This window comes from Vicia villosa, unplaced genomic scaffold (assembly GCF_029867415.1).
Source record: "Vicia villosa cultivar HV-30 ecotype Madison, WI unplaced genomic scaffold, Vvil1.0 ctg.001374F_1_1, whole genome shotgun sequence".
In the NCBI taxonomy this organism is placed as follows: domain Eukaryota; kingdom Viridiplantae; phylum Streptophyta; class Magnoliopsida; order Fabales; family Fabaceae; genus Vicia; species Vicia villosa.
The window spans coordinates 463,276-485,579 of NW_026705596.1; the positions used below are offsets into that span (position 1 = coordinate 463,276).

General features: G+C 35.6%; 1 protein-coding gene across 1 annotated transcript; it reads left to right on the top strand.

Moving 5' to 3' along the window:
- Positions 1 to 12,291: 12,291 nt before the first annotated feature.
- LOC131634872 (zinc finger CCCH domain-containing protein 25-like) lies at positions 12,292 to 22,297 on the top strand. Its single transcript, XM_058905497.1, has 5 exons — positions 12,292 to 12,505; positions 12,731 to 12,921; positions 13,184 to 13,293; positions 13,418 to 13,605; positions 21,356 to 22,297. The coding sequence occupies exons 2-5, from the start codon at positions 12,749 to 12,751 to the stop codon at positions 22,079 to 22,081; spliced, it is 1,197 nt and encodes a 398-aa protein (XP_058761480.1). The 5' UTR covers positions 12,292 to 12,505; positions 12,731 to 12,748; the 3' UTR covers positions 22,082 to 22,297.
- The last annotated feature ends 7 nt before the right edge of the window (positions 22,298 to 22,304 follow it).

Below are 22,304 nucleotides of genomic sequence, written 5' to 3' on the forward strand. Positions count from 1 at the left end.
TGTGTTTGAAATTTTGTGAGTTAATCACTCCCTTAGGTTTGGGCAAGTTTTTATTTCGATCATCCTTAGGAATTATCCCTTGTTTATTAACCAAGCCACATTACAACCTTGGAAAGCCCTTTTGATTCTTGCTTTTGTATTTTCAATACGGTTTTTGGATGACGGCATAATTTAGTCTTTTGTTTGCAAGATTATTGGATGAGTGAAAATTACCCCACTTTGTGTGTTTTTTCATCTATCGGTGATTGTGTGCTAGGTGTGATTCATGTCTGAACTAATGTTGTTTTAGAATGTTTGGTATATTCTTTGTATTTAGCATTTGTGTCATGTTTATGTTGTCGTCGTAGTTAGTGGTAAGTATGTTTCTTTGTGTGTACCATTTTTCATTATAGCCATACATTAGTCTGTTTTTCAAAACTTGTTGATTCATGATTTTTGGATTTTTGCGTTTGTTTCCTAGAGTTAGTTGATTACTGTTTATGGACAAACAAGTTTAAGTTGGAGAGAGTTTGATAAGTTTCAAATTGTAGTTATTTTTGTATATACGTTTGCGGCACTTATCTTCTCTTTTTCCTCAATTTAGACGCGTTTTAATGTATATTACATAAATATGTTTACTTTGTGTTTAATCGAGTTTTTGATTCATTTATGTACCATTTGATAGTTTTCTATTCATTTTGTAGGTATTGATGTGTATTTGGAACATGGACAATAAACTGTCGAAGACACGGCTTCAAACGCGCAATTTTGAGCAACGGAACCAACTCATCAAAAAATAAAACTCACAATAAAAGAATAAAAAATCATCAATTTGGTTGATATTTTGTCATTTTTATATAGGAAATTGAATAAGCATTCCCACGCTTCGAACCGGGTGCAAATCGAAGTTACGGTTCTCAAGTTATGGCCAAAACAGGGGATGTTGATACTAGTGTCACTCCCCCGGCGAATGACAGGCTCGCCCAACGAATTTGGCAGGACATAGATACGTTTTAAGGGCCAAAAGCACAATTTTTGGTTACGATTTTGGGGTATTTGTTCCCAATTCCATAAACCTTCATTTTTTGGTAGAGGGAGGCTTAGAAACATCAAATGGGGTTGCATCTTGATGATCGGAGGTCGAATTTCTCATCGATTGGTGTTGACAGACCAAGAAATGTTTGGTTCCTCTTCTTCTATTCTCTTTGTATACTCTATTTTTTTGGGTATGTTTGTATATTTACTTTGAACATATGTATATGTATTGCTCATGGTGTTGTATAATATATGCTTTACAAATCAATTTTGTGCTTTCCTTGATCTTTTTGCATTTATGTTTGGATTTGGGTTGTTGTAGAGATAGACCTCATAAATCTTGATTAGTGAAGGAAATCTATTAGTTTCTAGATTCTAGAGATAGATTTAAAGCTAATAATAACGTGGGTATTGAAGCTTAATGCTTCCGTATTGTTTGAGTCGGTTGAGAGATCGCCGACAAGAGTAATACGGTTGTTCTCTCAGCTTAGTGTTGCAGAGATGGGCACTGTTGTGAGTGATATGTGATGATTTTGATGAGTATTTGTTGTGAATTCAATGCCAATAACAAAGTATAAAACAAGGAAGAATAAAGGACAAGGAACAAAAGGAACACAATAATTGGTTATAACTGCTATTCTTTTACTTTCTCTTAGAAAACAAGATTACAAGTTTACAAGAATAGCAAATAACCTCTCTCACCCTAAATTAGGATTTGCAGCTTAGCAATGATGAGAGAATAATATGCTATTTATAATAAAACCTAACATACTAACTAATGGGCTTTTTTCCACAAGACCCATTACACAAGCCAACTTAATAAACAAGCTAACTTAACAAATTAGGGTTTAAACACTAAAACCTAATTTAACATGCTAACGACCCTAGCATCTTCGACACAAGCATGTGAACAACCTTCGACTTCATGCTTAATCTTGTCGAACCAAGAAGCTACCCTTCGACCATACTAGAGTTCGATCCAATATCTCACAAATCTCCACCTTGGATCTAACTCTACAACATCAAGGGATTAAACTAGCTTTTTTCATGCAGCTTTATCAACAGCATACAGTGGAAAAACTTGCAACTCGACAATGTCTTGGTGATCATATCAGCAGCATTATCTTCAGTCGAAACCTTCAGCACTTGGACTTCTCCGCGCTCGATTACTCCTCTGACGAAATGCAGCCTCACATCAATGTGCTTAGTTCGCTCATGATAGGCTGAATTCTTCGACAGGTGTATTGCACTTTGACTATCACATTTAACAGTGATACCTCGACCTTGAAGTTTCAGCTCCTTCGCAAAACCTTCAAGCCACAATGCTTCTTTCACAACTTCAGTTAAGGAAATATATTCCGCATCAGTGGTTGATAGAGCAACAACCTTCTGAAGTGTTGCTTTCCAACTAATTGTTGTGCCAAACATAGCGAAAACATATCCTGAAATAGATTTTCTGGAATCCATACAACCTGCATAATCAGAGTCGACATATTCTTCGATTACTGCTTTACTATCTTCACCCAAGGCTCCACCATAAATTAAGACTCTATTCAGAGACCCATTTATGTACCTTAAAATCCACTTCAATGCTTGCCAGCGAGCCTTTCCAGGATTCGCCATGTACCTGCTTACAAGACTTACTGCGTATGTTATGTCGGGTCTAGTACAGACCATAACATACATCAAAGAACCAACTATATTAGCATATGGGATGCTATTCATATAGGCTCTTTAGACATCAGTACTGGGACACTGATCAATACTCAGCTTGAATTGAGGGTTTGTTGGAGTCACAACTGGCTTCGAATTCGACATACCAAACTTTTCAAGAATCTTCCGTAGGTATGCCTCTTTAGATAAACATAACTTAGACTTCTTTCTATCTCTTCGAATGTCAATTCCAAGAATTCTGGAAGCAGCTCCCAGATCCTTCATATCGAACTCCTTATTGAGTTCAGCCTTCACCCTCGTCACATCTTCAACATTGTTGCTTGCTATGAGAATATCATCCATATAAAGCAACAAAATAACAAATGAATTACCAGGTCGAAATCTGAAGTAAACGCAGTGGTCGAACTGACTTCTAATGAAACTTATGCGTGCCATGAACTTGTCGAATCTCCTATTCCACTGTCGAGGAGATTGTTTTAGCCCATACAAAGATCTCTTTAACTTGCACACATTCTCTTCCTTCCCCTTTTCGACATACCCTTCAGGTTGCCTCATCAGGATCGTTTCATCTAGATCACCATACAAGAACGCAGTCTTCACATCCATCTGTTCCAGGTCAAGATCGAACTGTGCTACCATGGCAAGTAACATTCGAATGGACCTATGCTTCACAACAGAAGAAAACACATCATTGAAGTCGACACCTTCTTTCTGAGTGAAACCCCTTGCAACTAACCTTGCCTTGTATCTTTTCGACGTCACTCCTTCAATTCCTTCCTTAACTTTGAAAATCCATTTACAGCTGACTAACCTTGCCCCAACAGGTTTCTTGATCAGTTCCCAAGTATGATTATCATGAAGAGATTTCATCTCATCATCCATGGCCTTCAGCCATTCAGTCTTATTTCGACTCCTCATAACTTCCTTGTAGTCTCTAGGTTCTTCGTCTAGAACCTCACTTGCAGAGATTAAGGCATAAGCTATAAGATCTGCATACCCAAGCCTCTGAGGTGCCTTTATGACTCTTCTCGACCTATCTCTCGACAATAGGTAGTCATCATCAGTTTCCTCAACTTCCTCAGCATCTTCTGCTTCTTCTTTGACTTCATCAGGGATATGCAATTCAGCATCAACATGCTCCACCTCAACAGGAATCTCTACCTGTTCCAGCTCTTCGTCAGATGTTTTTGTACTTCGATTAACATCATCAGTTTTCTTAAAAACCATTTCAGCTTCATTGAAAACTACATCTCGACTGGTGATACACCTCCTGTGACCTGGCTCTAGGCACCATAGCCTATAAGCTTTGACTCCTTCTGGATATCCCATGAATATGCATTTCAGAGCTCTAGGTTCAACCTTGTCTTGCCTAATGTGAGCATAGGCTACGCAGCCAAATTCTCTCAGTTTGTCGAGATCTGGTGGATGTCCCGACCAAACTTCTTCAAGTGTCTTCACATCTAACGCTGTCGAAGGACATCTGTTTATCAGATATGTTGCTGTCGAAACAGCCTCAGCCCAGAACACCTTCGTTAACCCCGCACTAGTCAACATGCATCTGACTCTCTCCAAAATAGTTCGATTAAACCTTTCAGCCAAACCATTTTGCTGTGGAGTACCTGTAGTAGTTCTATGCCTTGCAATACCAGAGGCAGCACAAAAACTGTCGAATGCCTCATTGAAAAATTCAAGGCCATTGTCGGTTCTCAACCTCTTGACCTTTCTGCCAGTCTGATTTTCAACCAGAGTCTTCCAACTTTTGAAATTCTCAAAAGTTTCATCCTTAGTCTTCTGGATGAATACCCATAATTTTCTGGAATAATCATCTACTATGGATAGAAAATACCTTGCTCCTGAATGTGATGGACACCTTGCAGGCCCCCAAAGATCAGCATGGATGTAATCAAGGGATCCATGTGTTCTTTGTTTTCCTTTGTTGAACTTCACTCTGCAAGATTTTCCAAGTACACAGGGTTCACAAAACTTCAGCTTTTCGACTTTGTCTCCACCAAGAAGATTTTGTTTCCCTAATTCGACCAGACCCCTTTCACTGACATGGCCCAATCTCATGTGCCAGATTTCTGTTTTCGACAAAGGTTTCGTGGATGCAACATTTGTCGAACCACTTACAACTTCAGCCTCAAGGGTATACAAGCCTTGTTTCTTCACGCCTCTCAAGACTTCCTTCGAACCCTTCATGACTCTTAGGATACTTTTCTCTCCTTGGAAAACATATCCTTTCTTGTCGAATTCACCAAGAGAAAGCAGATTTCTCTTTAAATCAGGAACATACCTGACTTCAGTCAACAACCTTATTGACTCATCATGGAGCTTGAATCTCACAGATCCAACACCTGCAATCTTGCAAGCCCTGTTGTTTCCCAGCAATACTGATCCACCATCTTGATCACATAATTCCTCGAACAAGTCTTTGTTTGGAGTCATGTGCCAAGTGCAACCTGAATCCATAATCCACTCCTTCTTAGAGTCACTGCTTGAAACCACAAGAACATCAGATGATTCAAAATCATCTTGAACAATGGCAGCGTTGCCCTTATCCTTACCTCCATGATATTTCAGGTGTTCAGGACACACCTTTCTTGTGTGACCCTCCTTCTTACAATGGTAGCATTGAATGTCAGATGCTTCGCCACTGTAAGACTTCGACTGGCTTTTGCCTTTCTTCTTGTCGAACTTACCATCCTTTCGTAAGAGTTTTCCTTTAACGGCCAAACCTTCGCCAACAGTCGAAGGTTTATGCTTCTTTCGTTCATTCAAGTCCTTGGAGTACAAGGCTGATTGAACTTCTTCAAACGTCAAGGACTCCCTTCCATACAAGAGAGTTTCTTTGAAGTGAGCATGTGATCGAGGCAAAGAACACAATAGTAACATCGCTTGATCTTCATCATCGATCTTCACATCAATATTTTCAAGATCAAGAATCAGCTTGTTGAACATATCCAACTGCTCAGCCAATACTTTGTCTTCAATCATCTTGAATGAATACAAAGCTTGCTTCAGGTATAGTCGATTTACCAGCGATTTGGTCATATACAAACTTTCAAGTTTCACCCATAATCCTGATGTCGTCGTCTCCTTTGATACCTGCCGGAGAACCTTATCACCAAGGCTCAACAAAATTGCGCTGTGTGCTTTCTCGATCATATTCGTTTTCTCCGCTGTTGTCAATTCTGCATTCATGGCTGCCTCTCCCTTCAACGCTTCCAAACAACCCTGCTAAACCAGTAGGGCTTTCATCTTCAAGTGCCACAGACCGAAATCATTCACTCCGGTGAACTTTTCAATCTCATACTTTGTTGAAGGCATCTTCTCCACGCTCACCGCACCAATTTGTTGTGAATTCAATGCCAAGAACAAAGTATAAAACAAGGAAGAATAAAGGACAAGGAAGAAGAGGAACACAATAATTGGTTATAACTGCTATTCTTTTACTTTCTCTTAGAAAACAAGATTACAAGTTTACAAGAATAGCAAATAACCTCTCTCACCCTAAATTAGGATTTGCAGCTTAGCAATGATGAGAGACTAGTATGCTATTTATAATAAAACCTAACATACTAACTAATGGGCTTTTTTCCACAAGGCCCATTACACAAGCCAACTTAATAAACAAGCTAACTTAACAAATTAGGATTTAAACACTAAAACCTAATTTAACATGCTAACGACCCTAGCATCTTCGACACAAGCATGTGAATAACCTTCGACTTCATGCTTAATCCTGTCGAACCAAGAAGCTATCCTTCAACCATACTAGAGTTCGATCCAATATCTCACAGTATTGTATGTTAAGTGCGACTTATCGATATGTTTAAGTTTGTTGTGAGTAGTATAAATTCATGCTTGATAGTTTCTCCTCTCCAAAAAATGTATTCTTTCTTGTTCATATGTTTAATTCCCACATTTACTTTTTACCAATTCAATCCAAACTCATAACTGTGAAAACTATTGAACGGCGGTTCAATGCACTAGTTCCTGTGGAGACGATAATTTCCTGGATAAATATTTCCAAAACTTTTGTTGCTTGCCGCTTTACCGCTTCAAAAAAATATAAAAATAAATTCTTATTAAAAATATTTATTAATATTAGATACATCATTGGCAAAGATATTAATTTCTCTTATAAATCTTATTTTTGAATAACAACACATAAGCAATACCTTTTTTCTTTTGATCTTCTGATCTTTTGGGAGTGGCAAAAAGTGTTGCAACATACTCAACTCTATATTCATTACTAACCCATAATTAATAAATATAAATGATTGAACAAAACGATCATAAAATTACAAATGGATTCAGTTTGTAAGTGCCCATATGGAGTACCAAGTAGAAAAGAATTCTAACATATCTAGAGACAATGCTTCACTATAACAACTTGCAGATCCAATTTCAAATGTAGTATAGTTTAAAATTAAGCAATGAAGTAGGTTTAGGATCGACAATATATAATCGAAACATTAGTCAATAAGTTGACGGTTTAAAATTGTTTAAACCAACTTGTATTACGATTTACGAACGAAATTCGCACCGGAAGAAGGTCAGTAAGTAATGCTGATCTGCAATGCAATTCTCCCCGTCTACTTCGGGCTGTAAAATCAAGAATTGAGTTTAGGTTAATAATCGAGCATTGGAATAGTTTTTTAGAACATACTATGGCATAAGAATTTTAATGACAACGGGATATAAAAACTATACCTCACATTGAGCCAGAAATATCGAGTAATACAATTGATCCTCCATAACCATAATAACATGTTGTTTCATAGAGAGCCACTACAAAAATTCTAGATTTTAAACACAGTACAAAAATTCACAATTTTAGTACAAATAAATCAATTCAAACAAGTTGATGATTGCAAAAATTAGAGAAACTAAAATTTGCGAATTAAGTAAGTTATTAGAAAATAATAAAAACCTTATTCACTTTCAACAAAACTGCACTTGTAAAAACCTTATAAAATTACCTTCATTAAACATAATATTTGTTAAACACACCATTAAATTTGCAACTAAACCTCATTTTTTTACTAATAACATATGTATACCTTCACCTGTATGAAAGAGATGAATAATTACTTCAAAACCCAGAAAAATACCTGTGTGAAATGAAATCAATAAAGATAAACATCATAACTCACCTAACTTTCAATTACCAAGAAAACATCAAATAAACACACTGAGTACTTTAAATCACATAAACAACATATTGACCTGGATCATTTTTATTTAAGATATATGTGTCATACCCTAATTTTTACCCATAAGATTCCACCTACCATTCATTTGCGTATAACCCAAAGATCACAAGCATGTCACTCTCCTATCCCTTTAACCCTTAGGTTTACCTTTTGTGGGAGATCATCCTTACTTTCTTAGGTTTATATCTAACCTTTGCTAACCTTCATTAAAAATACAAAAATATGTTTGTTGCTTTCTTCTTTTCTTATTGTGCAAAGTAGGGTTGACGATCAAAGAGGAAAGAGAGTGATCAACACTTACGAAGACTTTATAATCAAAGATGCTCAAAAACTCAAAGTAACTTAGTTTATGGTGGAAGTTTTCCCTAGGATAAAGCATTGTTTCCAAATTAGGGTTTTGGTTCCCCAAAGTCAAAGTTGCGGTTAATTCTTGGTCAAATGGACTTTTCCTCAAGGCATGACCTATACTCTTAGGCCATCTTCATGTCAAGCTTCATTCAACTTCATTTGATCAAGAGAGGTTCAAGATTTATGTTTATTTTCACAAGTGATTCAATTTTGGTTCATGATTTACTTCCATGTATTTTCTTAAGCAATATTCAAGGTTTAATCAAAGGTCATTCAAGTTTCATTCATATGGTATTCATTTGATCATTATTGAGCCTTGGAATGCAAGAAAACACCAAAATTGTCAAGTTGGTACAAATGTGTTTGAACTAAAATCAAGTATGGCACACCTTTAGGTAAAACATAAATCCAGCCTCTAAGCATCTCAAATATTGAATTGGAATTCAGATCATTTGTGCACAAAAATTGGTTCAAGACCAGATTGACCTAATGTCTAGCGTAGTTTTTCAAGTCACGACCTCAACTTTGAACACTTGCCATTTTCAACTCAAGCATTCTTTTGAACCTATTCTTTTTGCATTGCATTCTCCTCCATGAAAGGGTCATTTGGCTCAAGAAAAAAACACAAAACGCACGAGGGTATTGGATTTGGCCTAAGCATGAACATGGTGACCTGATCTCTGTTTTAGGTCGAGACCTGTAACTTGGAATCATGAGAAAACTGAACTTGGGACCACCTAAACCATGTGCATTTCGTTCCTTACCACAAAACGCGTTCACCACTACACAAAAAGACTTGAAATTGATCCAAAATCACACATTCCATGCTTATTTTCACACGCTCGAAAAATAAAAAATTCTAGAGGGATTCACATGTTTGGGATCTAATTTCACACGCACCATGAGCTCATTCACTCTCCTATAAATATAACATCATTTCCCCTTCATTTTCAAGCTTGAATAACCCTTGAAACTCAACAGAAATCTCAACCCGATACTTTTAAAAACCAGAAGTTGATTCTTCATTTCAAGTTTGTTTTAACTTGAAATCACCACCCAGAAACCTCCATCTACATCATTTAAAGCTACTTGAAGCATTATAGAAGTTAGAAACACCTTGCAAGTATCATCACTATTTCACCATTTTCAGACCTCTAAAGCTTACTTGGGAAAGGTAGATATGAGTTACATTTCATAATAAGCAAGTTAATTACCACTATCTCCGTCTTGATCTCTTGAGTGAAAGCCCTTTATTACTTGCCATTTATTCATCTTGTTTCATTTAATTTCACTTTGAAGTTTCTAGGGTTCATATGTTTTTCTACAAATTCTCTTTGCTCAGATCAAATAAATTGTTCTTAAGCAAAGAGACATGAACGATGATGTTAGTTGAACTCAACCATGTGTTGTTAGAGCTAAAAACAAGTTCATGATTTGCAAAAATTGGAAGTTGGAGGTTGAAGACAAATGTCTTCACACGCTTCAGAGGGAAATTCAAATTCTCTAGCTAATCAGCGTGTGCCATCTCACTTATCCGTTGGCATTTTAATTTCTTTTTGTTTTTAATTTTTAATTCATTTAAATTCTATTTTCTTTCAAAATTAATTAAAAATAGCTCCTAAATGATTTTTCACTCCAACTTTTTTCCATAATTTTATAAAAAATATTTTCTACCCTATATATTTATTTTCAAAATTTCAAAATGATTTTTAATATTTTTTATTTTTCTCTTATTTTCTTTTTAATTTCTTTTAAACAATTTATTCTCCAACAATTTCAAATATTTTTGGATCCAACTTTTGAGATCTTGTTTCTCATAGTTTTCCTAATTTTCCATAATTTTCTTGATCATTTATTTGGTTATTTGATGTATATTTTGAACTTTTCATCTAATTTCCATTTTAATTCATTTTAAAAAACTTTTTAATCATTTTCTCTTTATTTTAATGGATGTTTGGTTTTGAACTTTGTTAACCTTAATCAAGTATGGTTGATTGATGTTTCATCTTGTTCATTTGGACTTTGGATTGACACTTTGATTGAATTAACTTTTATTATTTCAAACTTCTCATTAAATGATCATCTAATCATTTTTTGTACTTTGGATTAATGATAAATTTCATCTCATTGTATTATGAAGAAGCTTGAGTGAAGTAATAATCCAATCCCTTTGCCTTTGTGCTTGATCATTTTTCTTCTTCTCCATATCTTTCTTTTGTTTTGACTCGTGCTACATTATTTTAAGAGAATGATCTTTATAATTTTTGTAACATGTATGAGACATAAATTGCTATTGACCGACCTAGTATAGGTGTTACTTCTACATAAGTATGCTTATGATTGCTTAATATAACGTTAAATTGTCCCGAATCGGTTGTTTAATCATTAACACTAACATTGACTTATAATTATGCTAACATTTATTTTATGCACTTTACTTTAGTGTCATTTACTTTTATATCATTTATATTTCAAGCCCTTTACATTCATGTCATTTTACATTTCATGTTCTTTACTTTTATGCCTTTTTCCCTTTGTCCTTTGGGCTTTTGTTTTCCTTTTCTTCAAAAGATCAAAAACATTAATAAAGGCAAAACTCTAAAAAACTTTAATGTGCTCTTCGGTATTATTGGTGACTATCCTATGCTTGTGGAGTTTGAACTTTGGACTTAGACTTAAGATGATTTCCCTTTGCTTGGAGATTTATTTGAGACTTTGATTCATCTGATACTTGGTTCACCTGATGCTTTGGATTTCATTTGATACTTGAGACTTCATCTGTGATCTTTGGATTCATTTAATAAGCTTGTGGTCTTAAACTTCATTTGATGCTTAGCTTTCATCTGATGCTTAAGGATTCATCTAATCATATGCTTTGCTTGCTTGCTTATTTCTTATCTAGTGGCTAAAGTCCAAAGGGAAAATAATGCTTATTTTGACCAATGTCAAATGCTTGCTCCATCTTGTGGTTAGTTCACTTGCACACACAAAGGTTTTTTCTTGGTCTACCTTACAATGAGACCTTTTATTTCATGCTTTATAATTGTCTCTTCATCTCTTACCCTATTCTTAAATTTTCAAACTTCCCTCTTTTTCAAAATCTTCTTCTTTCAAACTTCAACTATTTTCTTAATAAACCTTGACTTTGTCAAGTGACGTCAAACATTTTTCTCAATAAATGTTAAGATACTTAAGCATATTTAAACACTTTCAAAAAACCTAAAAAAGACAATCATCATCAAACTTCTTCTTTTTTTTTTTTTTTTTTTTGCCTTTGTGCACTTTCTTTTAAAACCTTTTCAGAAAAAAAAAACATTGGTCCAATTCTTGTAGTGATGCAAATCCTAAGCCCCTAAGAGATGCGGTTGAAGTAATTGATATTTTCCACTTGAATGTGAAACACAAATGCTCTGACTTCCCTATTGCACACAAGGAGTATGCAGGCACAAGATGCAACGTTTTGCCGAACACAAAAAAAATATTTCTTTTCTCATCACCCAAATCTTTTGGCAAAGAATACCGTTTTAGCCTAAACGCATATTTTCAAGATATTCCTGTGGAGTACCACATATGTGAGAGGTGCTAATACCTTTCATTTGCATAACAACCCCCCGTATTCAGATCTTTTATTTGTTGGATTTTATCGATATTTTCTATTTCCTTTAGAAACAATAAAGTTCAGTGACGACTATTACTTTGCGAGTTAAGTTAATCAATAACGTAATCTCAATTTTCCGCCGAGACACTATGAATCAGTCATATTCAAAAGAAAGAAATATGAGAACTATTGAATAAAGATCGAATTTATACCTAGATCGACATGGCTTTTTTGTTTATTTCAAGTTGGCTTCTATACAAAAAATTGTTCAAATCAACAACAATACCACCAGATCTAATATATAAGCTACGATTAATCCCAATTTTTTTAAAATCGAATTTATAGAAATGCAATAGATACAAAACAGTTAAACACACACCTATTCACTATTCACTAATGATATTTCCTAGTAAAAAAAAACCCCGACAGTCCTCTAAATCAATAAGAAAAACATTTAAATAATTTTTTCCTTTACAACAAACCTTGGTAGTATTTTTTAATTCCACCGGAATAAGTTTAGAATCTCCGAGGTAAGGTTTGATAAATTTTCTCCCTCTATTCAATCACCGGACAACGCTCCAAGCACCAGCTTTTCTACACTTCCTTCGCAGGTAGCAGGGTCCTCTCTCTCCTCAATTTCATTTCTACCCAGGTATGTATTACACTTGAAACCTCGGAAAATTTCCTTATTTCTACTGCACACAACCTGTTTGACATAAATCCCAAGCTAATGTTATGTTACGTTTTAGTATAACTTTGATGCCATCTTTCTGTTGAAGAGTAAAAATAATAAGTTATTATAATTTTTGCCCTAACCTAAATCCTTAGCTCTCTCTCTTGTTGCTTGTAATAATCTTCTGTATATGGGCGTTGTTAGGTAAAAAGTAAAAGAGACATGAACCCGTTGACACTAGTGAAGCGCATTCAGAAAATCAATTCAAGAGAAGCTGCGCTAGGCATCAGCGAACAAGCTTCATGGCATACCAAATACAAAGACTCGGCGTATGTTTTCGTTGGTGGCATTCCCTTTGATCTCACCGAGGGTGATCTCCTCGCCGTTTTTGCTCAGTATGTTGTTCTCTTTTTATGCATTCTTCTTGTAAATATATGTAACAATGATTGAGATTAATTTTGATGCATTGTCGAAGTAAAACTCTCTACACTGTCAGCCAATCACAAACCCATCCATTATATGATTTCTTCAGGTGGATAGGTTATGAATGATTGATTGATAGTATCTGCACATTGTCGATGTGACAATGCATATCAAATAAATCTAATATTAATTTGGGTCTTGAAGATGATTTTTTATTATTTTTTTGAAACCCAGATATGGGGAGGTGGTTGATGTTAATCTCGTTAGAGACAAAGATACCGGAAAATCGAAGGGTTTTGCGTTCCTTGCATATGAAGATCAAAGAAGCACTAATCTTGCAGTCGGTTAGTCTCTGTCCCATGGTTCTAAAATATGTAGTTTTTTAAAATGAAAAATTGATTATCTTTTTTTTTCTTCCAGGGATCCAATGCTGAATTGCTTTGTAATGTTTGGTTTTTTGTGTCTCAGATAATCTGAATGGAGCTCAGGTTTTAGGTAGGATTATTAGGGTGGATCATGTTGATAAGTATAAGAAGAAGGAGGAGGAAGATGAAGAGACAGAGCGGCAGAAAAGGGAGGCCCGTGGTGTTTGTCGAGCTTTCCAAAAAGGGGAATGTACTCGTGGAGCTGGATGCAAATTTTCTCATGATGAGCAAGTAAGAGAAGCATTTACAGTCCTTAATTGTTTCGTTGATGTTCTTAATTAATAGTTACATATGCCAGTTCTACAACTCCCATGACCTTATCTTGAAAATTTTAACATTGAAGTTTGACTAATATGAAAACATAATTGAAGTGTTCATATGCAATGCTGTTTGGCTTAGTTGAATGAGGTATTTTTATATGACTGTGGGAGTAGAATTTTGTATTGGTTGTAGTGAATATTTGATTAGGCTTTTGATGTGTCTTTGCTGAAATTAAAAGTTCGGCATTTTAGCTATACACACATACACGTATCAAGTCAGAATGAGTATCATATTATACATTAAAATAAAAGAAGTGCAACAAGGTACCAAGTAGTTAATTTTGTTTCTGTATGAAATTCTGCAGATTTGATTTGCATTTTTTTAATTTAATGGGTGGCTTGAAATAATATCTATTAGTATTACAAAAGTATGTTAATTTTGATAAATAGGTCAAGACCAGTGTCAGCAGATCTTAACTCGTATATAGTTCATCTTGAAAGAACGAAACTGTTAGTAATAGGCCTCTTATCGCTGAAGATCTATGTTTGAAAGAAGCCTAGAGATACATTTAGGCTTGTGATGTAGTTATTTAATGTTAATAAGTTGTTTATCTAGTATACTTTAGGCTGTTTGTTTACTTATTAGTAACTGCTTTATGTAGCAGTTATGAAATGGGACAGAGGTTAGTCGATATTGAATTTTATGCATTTATAAATATAAGGGTTTTAGGATATAGGCATGGATTGGGTTATTTGTCAATAGGTTGATTGGGGGGAGTGACTAGGATCTTTAATTCGTAGTGGTTATTGGCAGTTATACTCATTGTCCAGCTCTCCACTGTATTTCTTGTTCTTCCTTTGTAACAAATCTCTGCTGGAAGAAAATTCCCAGAGTTTGATTAATGAAACTAGAGCACTCACGATCTTGGTTGCTTTGTTGGTGGTTACAAAAAGTGAAATGGAGGCCCGTATCGAATAGTTGTAACATGGATTTTAAGTGATACTGGCTATGAGAGAAACTATGGAGAAGCATTGCGAAGAAGTCAGTTTGGAGCGCATAGAAGTTAGGAGGAAAACGACTGAATTGGCGGAATCAATGCGACTAGGGGTGTTAATGGTTTGGTTATGAAGGAAAGCCAACCTGAACCAAGCCCAAACAACAGTTCACTTGAAGCCAGTTGAACTGTTTGTGTTTAATCATAAACCAAACTGAACTGTTTTAAAGTTTGGTTTACTAGGTCCTTTTGCTTCCGAACCAAACTGTGTACAAACCCCTTCACTGATCTGATTTGGTCTTTATTGTAGAAAAATTAAAAGAGAAGAACTGATCTAAATGTCTCATCTCACAGTCGATGACTTGGATTTAACACCTTGGATCTTGCATGTCATTTTCGGGTTAGAGTTTGATGTTGTTCATCCTGAAACCACCTCGGTCAATGCCGCGACAGAGTGACGAAGTTTGACTTGTTCTCTAGATATGACGGAGTCGTCATCCCGTTACTGCCATGACTCATGATAGCGCAACCATGGCACGCAACAGCGCTGTGTTTTTTGCTTGAAAGTGTGATGTCCCTAAAAAGTTGGGTTTTGCGGCGTCGCTCATCTCTTTGTCGATGATGCTACAAATGTGTTTCTCTCATCCATTTTAGCACTTTGCAGCAGATCCATCGGTTTCAATCATTTGTTTCAATCATCAATTTCTCATCTGCTTCAAGTTTAACACCGCCATTCAATTTCAAGGGAAAAAATAAGAAAAACCATAAATAGTGTCGTGTTTCAGAAAAACCATTTATTTTCCTCAATGATATGTAAATTATAAGATATAAGAGAGGTTTGGCATTAGGTTTGGTTGATAAATTGTTTTAGCACCCACAATTCACTTTGAAGTTGAAATACACGGTATGAACAAACTGTTTATTGAAAGGAATGGTAAAAAAGCTGTTGTATTTTATTCCTCAGCTCTAGGCTGGTATATATAATGGTAATACAATAATGATATTAATTCTTTCCTTAATGGAGAATAAAGGGAAATAATACAAATAGAAATAATAGATTCCAACATCCCCCCTCAAGTTGGTGCATAGATATTTATCATGCCCAACTTGTCAATCAAATGCTCAAAGGTTGGTCTTGCCAAACTTTTGGTAAGGATATCCGCAGTTTGCTGATTTGAAGTCACAAAAGGGAGACATATGATTCCAGCATCTAACTTCTCTTTCATGAAGTGTCAATCAATCTCAATATGTTTGGTTCTGTCATGTTGAACTGGGTTATGAGCTATGCTAATGGCAGCTTTACTGTCAGAGTATGATTTTAATGGAAGCTCAATTTTCATCTTAAGTTCTTCTAGGACTCTAAGGATCCATAACCCTTCACAAATACCTTGAGACATAGCTCTAAACTCAGCTTCTGCACTACTTCTTGCTACAACTCCTTGTTTCTTGCTCCTCCATGTCACAAGATTACCCTAAACATAAGTACAATATCCAGAGGTTGATCTTCTATCTGTGACTGAGCCTGCTCAATCAGCATCCGTGAAGATAGACACATTTCTTTCACTAGTTTTCTTAAAATGTAAGCCTTTACCAGGCTTTCCCTTCAAATATCTCAGTATCCTGTAGACTGCCTCAAGATGTTCCTCGTAAGGAAAATGCATAAATTGACTTACTACACTAACTGAGAAAGCAATATCAGGTCGGGTGTGTGACAAATAAATCAGTTTTCCAACCAATCTCTGATATCTTCCAGTGTCAACAGGAACACTACCTTCTCCCCAAAGTTTAGCATTAGGATCCATAGGGGTATCTGCAAGACGACATCCACTCATTCCTGTTTCTTTCAATAAGTCTAGAATGTATTTCTGCTGTGAAACCACAATACCATTCTTTGGCTGAGCAACCTCCATACCAAGAAAATATCGCATGGATCCTAAGTCCTTGATTTCAAAGTCTACTGCTAATTTCTCTTTTACTCTTGCCATTTTAACTGTATCGTCTCCAGTAAGGACAATATCATCAACATATACATTCAGGGCAGTCAATTTCTCATCATGGGAGAACTTTGTGAATAAGGTGTGATCAGCCTGTCCTTGAATGTACCCTTGTTTCTTCATGGACTGAGTGAATTTTTCAAACCAAGCTCTAGGAAACTGTTTTAATCCATACAAAGACTTATTTAATTTGCATACATTTGATCCAAATTTGTCTTCAAAGCCAGGAGGGATGTCCATGTATACTTCTTCTTCTAGATCGCAATTAAGAAAGGCATTCTTAACATCTAACTGATGTAGGGGCCAATCCAGGTTAGCAGCAAGAGATAAAAGAATTCTTACAGTGTTCAGTTTTGCAACAGGAGCAAATGTCTCTAAGTAGTCTATACCATAGGTCTGAGTAAATCCTTTAGCCACCAAGCGAGCCTTGTACCTTTCAATTGACCCATCTGAATTATACTTCACAGTAAACACCCATTTGCATCCAACTGTCTTCTTGTCATTCGGTAGTGTCATAACACTCCAAGTTTTGTTCTTTTCTAGAGCTTTCATCTCCTCAAGTACAGCTTCCCTCCACTTTGGAATTTCTAGAGCAACCTGTACATTTTTTGGAATTTCTACACTAGACAATTTTGAGGTGAAGGCAGACAGAGATGAAGACAAATTTGAATATGATATAAAATTGGACATGGGGTGTTTAGTACACGATCTAACAGGTTTTCTAATGGCAACAGGATCATCTATATCAGAATACAAAATACGACTTTCAGAAACAGAGATGGACTTACCTTTCCTATTCTTAGGAGGTTGATCATTCCCCGGTTCAGATTCCTGACAGTGTGGAGATGTGGACTCATCCATTCCTTTGTGGTTCTTTTTCACAAAAACCTTCCCTTTCCAAATCCCGTTTCCTAATTCAAATCTGTTTTCCTGAAGTGACTCATTATTCTGTGGGATTTCAATTAGATCATCACTATCATCGTTTTCAGGAATTTCATTGTTTTCTACATGAGAAAATGTAGGCTCAGATTCGCAAGGATCATTACTCATAACAGGAGTAGGATTAGATAAAGAATCATGGCCATTTTCTGTTGGTGCAGAAATATAAGTCTCAGAACTTTGTGATACAGGCAAAGATTAATTATTTAAAAAACTCATGTTCTCAATTTGAAACAAGTCTTCCTTTATACCCCCCCTTGATGAGTGTCATCAAAAAAAGATTTATTTTCAAAGAATGTAACATCCATAGTGACAAACATTTTTTTGGTTTTTGGATCAAAACATTTATATCCTTTTTGGGTTGGGGAGTATCCAACAAAAACACACTTTATAGCATGTGGTTCAAGTTTTCCAACATTCTTATGTTCATGAACAAAAGCTGTGCAACCAAAGATTTTTAATGTCAGATCAGTTAAAACACGAGAACTAGGAAAACATTCTTTGAAAGTATTAATCGGAGTTTGAAAATTAAGAATTTTGGAGGACATTCTATTAATTAAATATGCAGCTGTTAAAACGGCTTCGCCCCACAAATATTTTGGTACTTTATTTGTGAAAAGTAAAGCTCTAGCAACCTCCAATAAATGTCTATTTTTCCTTTCGGCAACTCCATTTTGTTGAGGAGTATTAGGACATGAACTTTGATGTACAATCCCATTTTTTAGAAAAAAATCATCCAGGATAGTGTTAAAATATTCTTTGCCATTATCACTTCTAAAGACTTGGATATTTGTTTGAAATTGATTCTGCACCATTGTAAAAAAATTCTTTACAGCCTGACAAACATCTGATTTCCCCTTTAACAAGTACACCCAACATACTCTTCTATGGTCATCTATAAATGTGATAAACCATTTTTTGAGAGAGAGTGTACTTGTACGGTTAGGGCCCCAAACATCACTGTGAATGATAGAAAAAGGTTTTGATGGTTTATAAGGTTGTATTGAAAATTGGGAACGATGATGTTTTGCAAACTCACATGCTTCACATTTAAACGAAGAAAAGTTCTTATTATGAAATAACTTAGGAAACAAGTGTTTTAAGTAACGAAAACTAGAGCGGGCAATTCGTGCTGTGATTCGCCACAGGGGATTAAACGGGTATGTCAATCGGAAGCTGTTGTGGAAGCTTTACAATAAACCCTAACCCAAAGCTCTTGATACCATATTGAAAGGAATGGTAAAAAACTGTTGTATTTTATTCCTCAGCTCTAAGCTGATATATATAATGGTAATACAATAATGATATTAATTCTTTCCTTAATGGAGAATAAAAGAAAATAATACAAATAGGGAAATAATACAAATAGAAATAATATATTCCAACACTGTTTCTATAGTCTACAGTTTGATTTGCATTTTTACTGTCTGGTTGGGTTAAAAAAAGGTTTGGTTCAGTTTAATTCGCAGTTCAGTTCAATTTTTTCTAGTTTTTTTGAACACCCCCAAGTACGACACACAGAGTCACCATCCTCCATGTTTTCTCGAATAAAGATGGTGAAAACTGGAAACTCTAGTTTGTGAAGGGACTAACACATACAGTTGGCTTAACCGTGTTGAAAGATATTTTGAGATGAAGTAAATGAATTGACCAGAGCGGTTACAAGTAGTTATGATGGCAATGCAAGGAAAAACACCTGCTCGGTATGAATGGTTCATAGTCCTTTTGAATTGTTGTTAGGTCTTAAACAAATGGAAACCATAGAAGAATACTAAGAACAATTTGAGTTATATGCAGGTCTACTTAACTGTGCTGAACAATCCTAGTTGAAACGAATTTTTCTGAATTGACTTAAAGATGTTATTAGGGCAGAACTGGAGCTGCATCCTGTAGAAAGATTGAATGAATTAACGGATCATGCTCAAAGGGAAATGCAGAAAATGTTAATAACAAAAGGGAGTATTGATACAGATTCAATTGGAAGATCAATCAGAATTTTCATTAATTCCAAAACTGTAATTTGGGAACCAGAGAACTAAGTTCAAGTTCAAACAACCCATTCCGAGATCGAAAGTTCCCTGAGAGAGGAGAATAATACAAAAACTTCTGGGGCGGTTAAAGTACAAAGGTTTGAAATTGAGTAAAGCAGAGGTGCAAGATGGAAGGATTATGTTTCCCGTGTGACGAAAAAATTGTTCTAGGTCATAGATGTTCCAACAAACTGTTACAAGTCCTGATGATGGCAGAAGATTATAAAGAAGAGAAGGCAGAAGAAGAGGTGGCTGAATTCATGTTCTAGGACCCTGGTGGATATTTATGTAATCTTTCACCTTGAGGACAAGGTGAGTCTCTTGGGGGGAAGTTTTGTTAGGCCTGTTATTAGTAAACATTATTAGGCAGTTATTATTTGAGATTGGAGATTAGTAGGATTGGGAGATACGAAGCTCTCAAAATCTTAGAAAGGAAAGACCAAGACTCTCGAATTATTGGAAGGGAATCAACTTTAAATGTTAGGAACCCAATAATCCTAATAGTAATTATCCTGTATTTTAATATTCCTTATTCTTTGATTAGTTTACCATTCTGTTAATCTGTTTCTGTAATAATCCTATTCCATTGTCACTTATTGCTATAGATGTTAATTACAATTTGAGTACCAGTTTTTATCAGAAAGCTAGGCAGGAGGAGGATCAGAAATCCTGTGTATTATAGTTATTGGGTCACTTATTATGAGACGGAGGAATTATATGTCACTTGGGTTTAGCCTAAAGTATGGGCTTCGCCCCCTTGTCTTTCTTATGTACCCACTCTCTTAACCTAGTTATATTAATATGAGGGTTTGTACTGTATCACATTACATTATGCTCATCTCTTCTATCTTTCTACATGGTATAAAGCCTCATAGGATTCAAAACAGTCTCTTGCAGCCGCCGCCTTATTTAAAAAAATCTCTACACCAGAGAACCCTATTTTCACGTTACTTTGAAACTATATAATGATTGTAAACACGGACATTGATGGCCATATGTAAGCAAATTTTCCAAGTAAAATGGTGCAGGATGGTAGGTGAAAAAGTTGAACATTGAATTTATTAGCCAACAACACTGAAGCTTGATGAATATAATTTTGCTATTACCTTGATTTTGTTGATTAGTACATACCTTTACACTGAAATTTATTCGAAGTTTTAATTGAATTGCATTGCACAGTTTTTTGTGGTAATTTCAACATTGTATCCCTAAGATGCAGTTTGTTTCAATTATACTTTTGGGGGGTGTTATGGTATGCAATAAGTTCTTATCATGAATTGTTTATGTATGAATTGTTTCTATAATCAAGGATGGAATGAGGGGAGACTTTGCTCAAGTTCTTTGTATATGTTGTTTCCATAAGCTACTCTAGAGAGCTTATGAAAATGAGCTGCTTTATAGTCATGTTATAAAGTATTTTCATTAGCTCTTGCAAACTTGTACTCAAGTGCTTATGATACAAGATAACTCCATGTAAGCTGTTGTGAATGCCCCCTCTAATACCCATAAGATCTTGTCCTCTTGCAGTAGCCTTATTATATGATAACCACTTACGTAGTATTGAAAGATTTTAAGTAATGTGACTTTGAAAAATGATTAAAATTAGTAAAAATCTTGGTTCCATTCCCCACATTCTGCATATGTGGTGCAGTTGAAACAGGAATATGAATTTCAATTCTCTATCGAATATCTTATGCAAACGATATGTCCAGCTACCCTATTGTATGTTTTAGTTCTGCACTGACTGCATTATACTTTTGTAGAGAGCTGCAAATACTGGTTGGGGTGAGAAGGACAATTCAAAATGGGACAATGACAAATATGATGGCCCCACAAAAGACAGAAGACATGACATCAACCAATCAAATCGCTTTCCAGAAACTAGAGACAGAGACTCACGCCCCAGAGCCCATAGCAATATGATGGAATTAGGTAACCAATCCAAGCGAAGTGATAGAAGAGAGGAAAAGATGCCGCGGAGGCATAATGACGATGAACTTGAACATCGGTCAAAAGAAGATCAACATAGGAGAGAAGAAAAAAGATCAAGGAATGATTACAGCGATAGAGAACCTGAGCCAAGAGATCACAGAAGGGAGGATAGAAGATCAATAAAGCGAGATGATGTAGAGTTTGAGCCCAGGTCAAGAGATTCTGATGTAAGAGAAGACAAAAGACTGAGTAGGCAGGATGTTGATGATTATAGAAGCAAGTCAAAAGAAATGCATGGTAACCGGGAGGAGAGAAGATCAAGAAAACACACCGAAGATGACTATGTGCCAAGGTCAAGAGAAGATCATGATAGGAAGCATGGTAGCCGGGAAGAGAGAAGATCAAGAAAGCACACTGAGGATGAATCTGTACCAAGGTCAAGAGAAGATCATGATGGGAAGCAAGATAACGTATCATATAGAAATAATTCTCATCGTTCTGAATCAAAAGGAAGATATGATTCTGACCGAAGAGAAGAAAAGAGGCCAGGAAGGTAATGGCAGTTATGAGGTCTGGTTTATCATGGACAACAAGAAAGAGTATTGGAGTAAGTTCATTGATATTTGTGAACCTGAATTGATGCTTACTTATAATATTTCCTTAATCATTTTGTCTGTAATACGATTTAATTGTACTTTCATAAGAGCTTTTCCTGTTGGAGTTGTGTTATTTAAATATCAAAATATATACATGAGATCTAACATCATATATTAGATTTTT